The sequence below is a fragment of the Tursiops truncatus genome, chromosome 3 (genome assembly GCF_011762595.2).
Source record: "Tursiops truncatus isolate mTurTru1 chromosome 3, mTurTru1.mat.Y, whole genome shotgun sequence".
Taxonomy (NCBI): Eukaryota; Metazoa; Chordata; class Mammalia; order Artiodactyla; family Delphinidae; genus Tursiops; species Tursiops truncatus.
The window spans coordinates 43,840,081-43,852,089 of record NC_047036.1 but is presented as its reverse complement, the minus strand read 5'-3'; the positions used below and the strand labels follow the sequence as shown (position 1 = coordinate 43,852,089).

The 12,009-nt window shown below is 37.7% G+C and overlaps 1 protein-coding gene across 3 annotated transcripts in view; it reads left to right on the top strand.

Annotated features, from left to right (window-relative positions):
• The window catches only part of MIER3 (MIER family member 3), a 30,662-nt gene extending 22,070 nt beyond the window's left edge, over window positions 1-8,592 (top strand). For all 3 annotated transcript variants that reach the window (XM_033852878.2, XM_073802128.1, XM_019930028.3), the window contains exons 11-13: window positions 4,133-4,260; window positions 4,344-4,486; window positions 4,599-8,592. In XM_033852878.2, the coding sequence (XP_033708769.1) occupies window positions 4,133-4,260; window positions 4,344-4,486; window positions 4,599-5,056 (729 nt within the window). In that variant the 3' untranslated portion in view covers window positions 5,057-8,592. The remainder of the gene's footprint in view (window positions 1-4,132; window positions 4,261-4,343; window positions 4,487-4,598) is intronic.
• The last annotated feature ends 3,417 nt before the right edge of the window (window positions 8,593-12,009 follow it).

Genomic DNA, 12,009 nt, shown 5'->3' with positions numbered 1-12,009 from the left:
AATGAATATAAGCAACTAATTTATGAGCCTCTTGGGTAGGGAATAAAAGCTATAACTTGTTAATGCTCCCCTGCTATTAACATTTCTGTTACTTTCTGATCAATTTTTCTGTAAACCCAAAACTGCTCTGAAATATAAAATCTAGTTTAAAAAGCAATAGGTGGGGCTTTCCTGGTGGTGCAGTGGTTAAGAATCCGCCTGCCAACGCAGGGGACACGGGTTCGAGCCCTGGTCTGGGAAGGTCCCACATGCCGCGGAGCAACCAAGCCTGTGTGCCACAACTACTGAGCCTGCGCTCTGGAGCCTGCATGCCACAACTGCTGAGCCCATGTGCCACAACTGCTGAAGCCTGCGCACCTAGAGCCCATGCTCCACAACAAGAGAAGCCACCGCAATGAGAAGTCTCTGCACCGCAAGGAAGAGTAGCCCCCACTCACCGCAACTAGAGAAAGCCTGCGTGCAGCAACGAAGACCCAATGCAGCCAAAAACAAATAAATATAATAAATAAACTTAAAATTTTTAAAAAGCAGTAGGCATAGAATATTGACCTATCCACCTAAATATTTTAGAATCCTGTGTTCCTTAGGACAAAAAGAAAGAATAAGCAAAGCATATTTTAATGAGATTTAATTATCCCAAACTGTTAGAATATACACACACTTTTAAATAATAGACTTTATTTTTAGAGCAGTTTTAGGTTCACGGCAGAATTGAGGAAAAAGTATGGAGAGTTCCCATGTACTTCCTGCTCCCACCCACACACGGCTTCCCCCCACCAGCCCCCCCACCAGAGTGGTGCATTTGTTACAACTGGTAAATCTACTTTGCCATGTTTTTATCCCCTAGTGTTCACAGTTTACAGTAGGTTCACTCTGTTGTTATAACGACACCTATCCACTATTGTAGTATCATACAGAATAGTTTCACTGATCAAAAAATCCCTTGTCATATAATTGGAATCATACAGTATGTAGCCTTTGAAGATTGGCTTCTTGACTTAGTAATATGCATTTAAGATTCCTCCATGTTTTTTTGTGGCTCATTTCTCTCGCTTTTTTTTTTTAAAAAAAATTTATTTATTTATTTGACTATATTGGTCTTAGTTGCGGCACACAATATCTTTAGTTGCAGCATGTGAACTTCTAGTTGCAGCAGGTAGGATCTAGTTCCCTGACCAGGGACCGAACCTGGGCCCCCTGCATTGGGAGCATGGAGTCTTAGTGTGGCTCATTTCTTTTTATCACTGAATAATATTCCATTGTATGGATGTACCAATTTGTTTATCCATTCACCATTTGGAGGACATCTTGGTTGCTTTCCAGTTTTGGCAGTTACGAGTAAAGCAGCTGTGAGCATCAGTGTGCAGGGGTTTTTTTGGACATAAGTTTTTAACTCCTTTGGGTAAATACCAGTAAGTGTGATTGTTGGATGATATGGTAATAGTATGGATATTTTTTTGTTGTTGTTTTTTTGGGTTTTTTTAAACATCTTTATTGGAGTATAATTGCTTTACAATGTTTTTTTTTTTTTCTTTTTCTTTAAGCAAGTATGGATAGTTTTGTAAGAAACCGCCAGACTGTCTTCCAAAGTGTCTGTGCCATTTTGCATTCCTACCAGCAATGAATGAGAGAGTTCCTGTTGTTCCACATCCTTGCCAATATCTGGTGGTGTCATTGTTGTGGATTTTGGCTATTCTAAAATGTGTAGTGGTATCTTGTTTTAATTTGCATTTCCCTGATGACATATGTGGGTCATTTTTTCATATGCTTATTCGCCATCTATATATCTTCTTTGGTGAGGTGTCTGTTAGGGTCTTTAGCACATTTTTTAATTGGGTGGTTTGTTTTCTTATTGTTGAATTGCAAGAGTTCTTTATATATTTTGGATAACAGTCCAAAAAAATATGTGTGAGTTTTGAATATTTTCTCCCAGTCTTTGGCCTGTCTTTTCATTCTCTTAACAGTGTCTTTTGCAGAGTAGACACTTTTAATTTTAATTAGTCCAGCTTATCAATTTTTCTTTCATAGATTGTGTTTGTATTGTTGTTCCTAAAAAGTCATCACTATCCCCAATGTCATCTAGGTTTTTTCCTGTGTTATCTTCTAGGAGCTTTTATAGTTTTGTAGTGTACTTTTAGGTCTTGTAATCCATCTTGAGTTTTTGTGAAAGGTGGATATAGATGTCCACTTGTTCTAGCGCTGTTTGTTGAAAAGATGATCCTTCCTTCATTGAATTGCCTTTGCTCCTTTGTCAAAGATTAGTTGACTATATTTGTGTGAGTCTGTTTCTGGGCTCTCTATTGTGTTCCATTAACGTATTTGTTAATTTTTTCACCAGTACCACACTATCTTAATTACGATAGCTTAATAGTAAGTCTTGAAGTTGGGTAGTATCTATCCTCCGACTTTGTTCTTCTCCTTCAATATTGTGTTGGCTATTCTGGGTCTTTTGCATATAAACTTTAGAATTAATTTGTCAGTATTTACAAAATAACTTGCTGGAATTTTAATTGGGATTTCACTGAATCTATAAATCAAGTTGGGAAGAACTGACACCTTAACAATAATCAGTCTTCCTATCTGTGAACATGGAATATCTCTCAATTTATTTAAATCTTCTTTGATTTCTTTAATCAGAATTTTGTAGATTTTCTCATATAGATCTTACATGTATTTTATTAGGTATATACCTAAGTATTTCATTTTGGCGCTAATGTAGATGGTATTGTGTTTTTAATTTCAAATATCAATTGCTCATTGCTGGTATATAGGAAAGCAGTTGACTTTTGCATATTAACCTTGTGTCCTGCAACCTTGCTATAATCATTTATTAGTTCCAGGAGGGTTTTTTGTTGCTTCTTTAGGATTTTCTATATAGACAATCATGTCATCTGTGAACAGACAGTTTTATTTCTTTCTTCTCAATCTGTATGCCTTTTATTTCTTTTCTTATTGCATTTAGCTAGATCTTCCAGTATGATGTTGAATACTTCAGTGCTTTTTTGTATGTATGAAAACCTATTGTTTTCTCACAGATGAGATTAAGTGTTTAATTTATTGAAAGATGAAACAGTTGCCCTTTTAAGTCAAAATAAAATCTCAGTTTAGCAATAATTTATGAAATATATTCATTTATTTCACAAATAAGCTTTATCATTTACCAGATATTATTTTAAGCTCTAGAGATACATCAGTGAATAAGACAGGAAAGGTCTCTGTTCCCAAGAAGCCTATATTCTTTTTGAAGACTTACTTATGGCTGATGTATTTATTGAAAGGTATACCTTATTTCTTGGTTTAAAAAGCTTGTTCCTATATTATGATCTTATATCACAACATGCTCACTAATCAGGATAGAGATTCTGAAATGTCCTTATTGGGTACTGATTAAGCAGGGGAGAAAGTGTTTATTGGGTAAAGATACAGAATTTTGTCTGTACATCTGAACTCATACCTTTACCTATATATAGTTAGAAGAGCCCTAGTCTGCATGTGGAGCCAAGTTGAACGAGGCTCAAATTTTATTGTTGTTGTTGTTCCTACCAAACTCTGTTGGCGCTAAGAGCCAAGTGCATGTTAAAGGAAAAAATTCTGCCTTTATCTGGCAATCATCTTAAATTCCAGATGCGGTAGAGTACTGATCCCTTTGCAAATGGTTCTTAATCTCTTTTGGGCCATGGAACCCTTTGATAATCTGATGAAGCTGCACCCTTCTCCCCAGAAAAGTATACCTGCATGAAATTTGGGGAATTAATAGATCCCAACGAAGCTCATTCATGGATCCCTCAGGGTTAAGAAGGACCCCTGCTACAGTCAGCATCACAGTGAAAGTTCAGTGAAGAAAAGTAAAGGATGTCAGTGTTTTAAGATTTTCAGTAAAGGTGTAAAAAAAGGTAATTTCTGGATACGCATTTATTATTATTATTACATTCTGATTTAAAGAAAAAGCCTTGGGCTTTTGAAGTCAGCCTCATTATTAAATAGTGTAAATGTAACGGCAGTTCACTAATAAAAAGTTCAGAATTTCATAATTGGGAAGATAGAAAATAAGACCTATGGGTTGTAAAAAATAATAGTTATTAAAAAATGCATAGAATATGTTGATTTTAAAAAATGCAACTTTTTTTGTTAGGTGAGAACTAGAACAGTTGCTGAATGTGTAGCATTCTACTATATGTGGAAGAAATCTGAACGATATGATTACTTTGCTCAACAGACAAGATTTGGAAAGAAACGATATAACCATCACCCTGGAGTTACGTAAGTACTGTGGGATTGACTTCTGGGATTTTTGTTTTTAACTGTGATATGCAGTCATAAAATTATTGGGGTGTGTTTTTTAGGGACTATATGGATCGTTTGGTAGACGAAACAGAAGCTCTGGGTGGGACAGTAAATCCTTCAGCCTTAACATCTAACCGACCTGAGCCTGTTCCTGATCAACAGCTGAACATTCTCAGCTCTTTCACTGCCAGTGACTTGACAGGTAACATGAGCATCTTTTTGCATTTTTTACCATAGCTTGGGGCAAACTTATATCCTCTTTGTGGCATGACGTCAGACCGCTTACTTAAACCATTTTCCGTCTCTTTTTTTAGCTTTGACCAGCAGTGTAGCGACCGTCTGCGATCCAGCGGATGTGAGTTGTTTGGATGATAGCTTTCCTCCACTGGGCAGCACGCCCCGTGGACAAGTCAATCACGTGCCTGTTGGAACAGAGGAGTTACTCACCCTGCCCAGCAATGGGGAAAGTGATTGTTTTAACTTATTTGAGACTGGATTTTATCACTCAGAGCTAAACCCCATGAACATGTGCAGTGAAGAGTCAGAAAGACCAGCAAAGAGATTGAAAATGGGCATTGCTGTTCCTGAATCCTTTATGAATGAGGTTTCTGCAAATAATTTGGGTGTGGACTTTGAAAATCACACACATCATATCACCAGTGCCAAAATGGCCGTGTCTGTGGCTGACTTTGGCAGTCTGTCTGCCAACGAGACCAATGGTTTCATCAGTGCCCACGCTCTGCATCAGCATGCCGCCCTCCATTCTGAGTGACGTGAGTGAGGGGCCCAGAAACAGTGGGTGTGCAGTACCAGTACCAGGAAAGTATCAGGTTTGCTTAGTCTTTCACTGGAAGTTTGAACTTTTTTCACTATGACATCAGTGATGTCAGTATGTATAGAACTATATCTTGATTTATCAAGAGTATTTTCATTTTCAATCCATAAATGTGGAAATGAACTATGATCAGCAGAGTTGGGGACTAAGATTGAACTCTGTGGTGCAGCTTTAAGCTCTGCTTATCTCTTCCTCATCCCCAGTACCTCTTCCCCACTCCCTTCTTTTTCTATTTTCTGTTCCCCACTGCCCTCACTCCCAATTTTAAAACCTGTAGACAGAGGCCACCAGCTCAAAACCAGCACAGATGTTCTGAACTGAATGGAGTGGCTTCTATTCATGTAAATTCCTTTTGCCGTAATGGATGCAGTGGAATAACAATGTTTACAGGTACCGATCCTGATCCCTGCTCAATGTAGCATTTTTTGGTTTTATTTTCTTAATTAAATAAAAGCAGGGGTAGGTTTCTTTAAACTGCACAAACATGCAAGGATTTTTTTAAAAATGGAAACTTCTCTCATGTTGTTCAACTAGAGCACTTCAGTTTACAAAACAGCAAGTCCATCTTTATGGAAGCCAGCACGAGGAACTGCGTGCAAATTATGAAGACGCTTGCTTGGATCCTGTTTCAGAATTCTAGACCAGGGCTACCTTACACAGAATTGGTCATTTTACTGCCGGAAGATTTCTGTGTAACTTCAGTTATTGGCTAAAAGTTTGGCATTTGAAGGTGTGGTATTTAGATGGGGTTTTGTCCACCATTATCAAGATTGTAATCATAAAAATCATACCAGTCATTGATAATTTAGTTTATCCTGAGGCAGTTGACTTGCAGGGCACAGTCTACAAAGCCTAGGATGTTGCCACTCATTGGTTTACATTTTGGAACACCTCTTAGGTTTTTTTTATAGTGGTGCAGTTCAAAGTGTTAATATTTAGGAGGGATTTCTAGATTTTAGACATAAAATGCAGTAGAACCTTGAAGTATATTTAAACTTTTCTGTTTAGCTTGAACAGTTACTGGCAAGAAAAATGTGAGTTCCTATCTGAAATAGAATGGTACGTTACCACTTTAAGTTTTAAAAAGTGATTGACGTTCAGTTGCATCTCAAACTCAGTTTTATTTTTATTCCAAACATTGTGAATGAGAAGCCATTGTCTTAAACTTAGGCCATTTTTGCTGTATAGACATGCATCTTTAAGTTATAAGGTGAATTCAAACAATATGTAATGCAGTATTAGAATGTGATAAGCTTTGCTTTTATAGTTCAGTTAAAACACAGAATTTTACTTTTTTTTTTTTGCACTGTCAATTAAATTTTTCAGTTTCTACTAGTTGTCTTGCTTTGCAGAAACTTAAATGTTTGGCTACATTGCTGATATTTGTAAGTATAAGTCGCTTCAAGGTTGTGCTGATGAATAGATAGAATGTAGTTACCTTAGTAGTGATGGAAAGGGAGGGTATTTATTATACAAACTGTGAACTGCAATGACATCCTTAGTTTTGGATGATGTGTATTCTTTTCTTTGCAGCATTTTAATGAAGATTGCTTTGAAGTGTTTACGCATTAGCACATTTACTATAAAAGTTAGTTTAGCACAGTGGACGAAAAGTAGTTAAATTAATAACTTAAAAGTCAGTCTCTAATTTATACATCTAAAGTCTAGCATTCCTGTATGCACACAGTAAATAATGGGTAGCCTGGGTTCTATGTTGCTTTCAGATATTTTTTTCCAAGTTGTCAGCTTCTTATTGCTGTGGTGTTGTGCTAAACTTTGAACCTAATTTCTTTTGTTAAAAATGAATACACCTATAATTTAGTAAGATACTGGCCATAATCTTCCATTGTTATAACTTTAATTTTTACTCTGGGTTTACAGTGGCTGGTCTGTATAAAATAATTTACACAAAGATGACTGAATGCTAATACCAGTTGCACTTAAATGAACATGCCCATTCTCAGTAGCTGATGCAGTAATATATTCAGTTTATCTATGCATTGCTGGGATCTTGATATAAGATGGAAACAGTGTTTCTTATCTGAAGTTTTGATTATCAGCAAGTTGAATGGACACTTTAGTTATTTAAATAAAGATTTTTGACCAAAATCCAGAAATGATATGAGAGAAAAATAATTTCCAGCTAGTTTAATGGATTTTTAAACGCCAATCTGATTTTAGCCTCTTAGAGAGCGCTAACTGGCTGGTAACGTTTACTTTTAATTCCTTGTTAAAATGAGGCAATAATTTGCAAGATTTTTGTATATATATGTAAAGTCTTCATCTCTTTTTAGATCTAATTCAATATTTTCTGACTGCTTCCTCCATGTATAATACCATTTTTGTGCATGCTTGATGTGACATTCATAAATTGTACCACTATGACTTTATTCATGTAAAATAGCTATTTATTGAATTTCCTTTTAAATCTGGATTTACTGGGTTTTTTCCTTTCCGTTTAAGCATCTTAACAGAGAATTTGTTACTGTTTATTAGAAGAATTGCGTTTGAGAGCATGAAAATAACTGATTTGCAGTCATAAGAAGAAACAATAATGCCTTTATTATCAAGTGTTAAGCACAATTCTTATAACAAACTGTGATAAATTCTTTTTTCTTTTTCCTTTGCCATATTATTTTTGTATGAACAAACCAAAAATCCATGGTGAGCAGTTGCAGTGTTGGCTGATGTGTCTTTTATGTACAGGGGGTTTGAAGAGGACAGCGGATTCATTTAGAAGTGAAACTGGTGCTGTGATTATAGCAATACTTTACTTTTGTTAGTTGTACTCCACTTTTTCATGCTAGCTTTTTCAGTGTTTAGTTTTCCTCTTGTCATGGTCAACTGCTGAATTTACTTGAAGGATGTAGAATACTGTTTAAACAATACTAAAGTGTGTACAATTAGGTCAAAGAATTGTGCAATTGTTTCCTTTTTAATTTTTACAATTGAGGGTCATAATATTTGAGAACGTCAGATCTAATAGAGCATAGTGATACTGTTTAATTTAACCAAAGTCTCTAGTGAATACTTCAACTTTGAATGTAAACCAACAAATAAACCTGACCACCAAGGAGATTGTTTGCCCAGAGTTTCAAAGCACATTGTCTACAAATGGAAATCGAAATAATTTATAAAAATATTGACATTACTATGTTTTTTAAAAAGTTCTTAATTTTTTCACTAAAAGGAGGAAACTATTAGTTTTATTGTTAAATATGGTAGATATTAAAACTCCTCTTAGATGACCAGTGATTCCAATTGTCCCAGTTTGAAATAAGTACGCTGTGAGTATGAGATTGATTAGTGACAATCAGAACAAGTTTTAGTATCAGATGTTCAAGAGGAAGTTGCTATTGTTGCATTGATTTTAATATTTGTACATAAACACTGATTTTTTTGAGCATTATTTTGTATTTGTTGTACTTTAATACCTGGTGTACAGTTCCAGAAATAAAAATCTGGAAATCTTTTTTTTTCTTGGTTCGTGTGAGTATTTGCCACAAATAGATTTTTATTTAATAATTCTTAAGCTATAACACATGGGTAGATATTTAACCACTGTTAAGTTGGTTTTAGATGTAGTAAATAAGGTATTTGATAGGTAAGTAATAAAATTGGTAGATAAAATAAGTTTTCTTTAACTCCTCTAAAATAAATTTCCATCTATAATAAAATTCTCGTTATCCCAAAGTGGGGATTGTACGTACTTTTAGTTTCATTCAGGAAGTATTTATTGAATGTCTGTTATGTTTCAAACAAGTTTCTCAGTAACTGTTGTCATTTAGGAAGACATGAAATCTGAAATTTGATCAGATGTTATTATTTGACAATATATTTATAGTAAACTAGTCTTCCTTATCATAATATTCATAGTTTAGTAGACTCTAGAAATATCTTCCCTAAGTCTTCATCTTTTCAAGCTAAATATCTCACCTTAGCCTAATTTCACAAGTCTGTCCCCATATTTCACTTGCTCTGACCAGAGCTTTCTCTCTGTAGTTCCATTCTTAATATGCAGTGATCAGATTGCACATAATGTCCAGATTTTGTACAAGGACAAGAGGAGGATAAAAACCTTGACGTCTCTGCTTCAGTTGCTTATCTAAAACCACATTTCTTCCTTAATGTGCAGGGCTATCTGGTGGACACATACACAGAAGTGCCTTCAAAGGAGGTACAAGGACCAGTGTTTTGAATACAGCCAAGAGGTCAGCCAAACGCCATATAAGAGCATAGCGCTTTAGTCTTTTAGGGGAGGGAGGAGAGCCTTGTGGGAGCAGAATAATCTAGTCACTTGTAGACCTTACCCATTTTGGCCATAATTTCCATCAATGGTATACTTTTTGAGCCAGCTGCTTCTCTGACTTAAAGATTTCATGTCATCTGTAAATTGGGTATTTCATTATACACACTTCCATTTTTTTTTTTTTTTTTTTTTGTGGTACGCGGGCCTCTCACTGTTGTGGCCTCTCCCGTTGCAGAGCACAGACTCCGGACGCACAGGCTCAGTGGCCATGGTTCACGGGCCCAGCCGCTCCGCGGCACGTGGGATCTTCCCGGACCGGGGCACGAACCCGTGTTCCCTGCATCGGCAGGCGGACTCAACCACTGCGCCACCAGGGAAGCCCCACACTTTCATTTTTAATTTAAATTAGTCCCTGGGATATAGCACTGTTTACAGTTTCCCACCCAGGTAAGTGATCTCTGACCTTTATTCTCTTCTCTGTGGCTATCTGGGTTCTCTGACAAAACAGTGCACAGGGCGGTGAAGTCATAGTCCTAGACCAGAAATGCTCACATTTTTCAAGGTTTAATATACTATAGCTGGCATATTCACTTTAGAGAGACACATGCTCTATAGTGTACCTCGATTTTGATGAGATTGTTTTTACACAAAAAGCCAATACTGCCACAAAGTTGTTTCCTGGTGTAGAATTAATAAAAGCATTTCATAAGCATGTCAGAAATGATATGTCATTTATAAACCTTAAAAAAATATTCTAGTAAGGAAAAAGTGGTTCTTTAAAAAAAAATCAATGTTTTATTTTTTAAAAATATCTTCACCTCTCCAGTCCAGACCAAGTCATGGTACTGGGTACGCTTTATAGTCCCATTGTAAGCATTTTATCAGCAGGAACTGTGTTTTATTCTTTGAATCTTCCAGGACCCTTCACATAGTAGGCATTCACTAAATGTTTGATGACTCTTAAGCTGATGGTGACGTTTCTCCCAACTTAAAATAATAAAACTTTTAAGACAAAAGTTAAAATAACAGTATGAAGAACAATCCAGATTAAACAATTAACTTTTTACCATATTTGTTCTCTTTCTATATAATATGCATTTTTTTCTGACTTATTTATTTATAAATTTGTTTTATTTTTATTTATTTTTGGCTGCGTTGGGTCCTTGTTGCAGTGCGTGGGCCTCTCACTGCGGCGGCCTCAGCTGCGGAGCACGGGCTCTAGAGCGCAGGCTCAGCAGCTGTGGTGCACGGGCCCAGCCGCTCTGCGGCATGTGGGATCACCCCGGACAAGGGCTCGAACCCATATCCCCTGCATCGGCAGGGAGACTCCCAACCACCACGCCACCAGGGAAGTCCTCTGACTTATTTTTAAAAAGTCTTTTACATTGCAATACTTCACTCCTAAATACCTAATATGGCCACAGGAGTTAAGTTTCTGTATCTTACATAAAGTTCTGAGTAATAGGATCTTATTATTTATTTATTTATTTGCTGTACGCGGGCCTCTCACTGTTGTGGCCTCTCCCGTTGCGGAGCACAGGCTCCGGACGCGCAGGCTCAGTGGCCATGGCTCACGAGCCCAGCCGCTCCGCGGCATGTGGGATATTCCCGGACCGGGGCACAAACCCGTGTCCCCTGCATCGGCAGGCGGACTCTCAACCACTGCGCCACCAGGGAAGCCCAATAGGATCTTCTTGATCAAGTGGCGTGGCTTTTTTAATAATATGAGTCCCCCGGCATCTCAGAATCTTGGCGGCACAAATAAAAAACAAATGAGCCTGAGAAAAAGAGATGCTTCCATGGATTTACATGGACATACATGATAAATACTACAGAGAAGAAATGGATGGGGATTTTAGGGGTTGGCGGTTGGGGATTGTAAATTTCCATAGGTTGGTTAGGCAAGGTGACAGGGAATGAGCTGTATGGCTATCTGGGGGGAGGTTTCTGGAGGCAGAACTAGTGCAAAAGCCCTGAGGTGGGAGTGTGCCCGGCAGGCTCTAGGAGTGGCAAGGAGGCAGGTGTGGCTGGGTGGAGTGAACAGGACGTGAGATCAGAGGTAATGAAAGACTGGCATTTACTCCAAAGCAGGAGTAATCAAAGAGTTTTGAGCAGAGGCGGGTTAGGATCTGATTTGTGTTTGAAAGAATCCCTTTTGGTGTTCTATTCTGTAAAAGGGGCAGGAATGGAAACAGGGAAGGCAATTAGGAGGCCACTGAAATTGCAATAAACTGAGAAAAGCTGTTGGTGTAGCAGTGGAGATGGTCAGAATCTGGTTGTATAGGTGCCATGTTAGGATTTGAGGGGCCCAAAAAATAACACCCTCCTCCCTATCCAAGTTTGGAACTGAGGGTTGGATACAGGAGTCAGGTTGATGGAGATCAAAGTAACTCTTACTAATAAAACTGGAGAATGTGGCTTCAGAGCTGAGGCCAGGTCAGCTCACTAATACTCTACCTCTGAACTAAACTCACTCCTTCACTGGCTGGGCTGACTACAGGCTACTCCCTGCACAGGGCAGAGAGCAGCCCAGAACAGACTCAGCTGGGAGAGTCCACAGAAAAGGAACTAGAGGGGTTTGGGCCATGGGTGCCTAGTTCTTCCCTAAAGATAATCTCAGAAAATCACTCTTTCGCCAGTG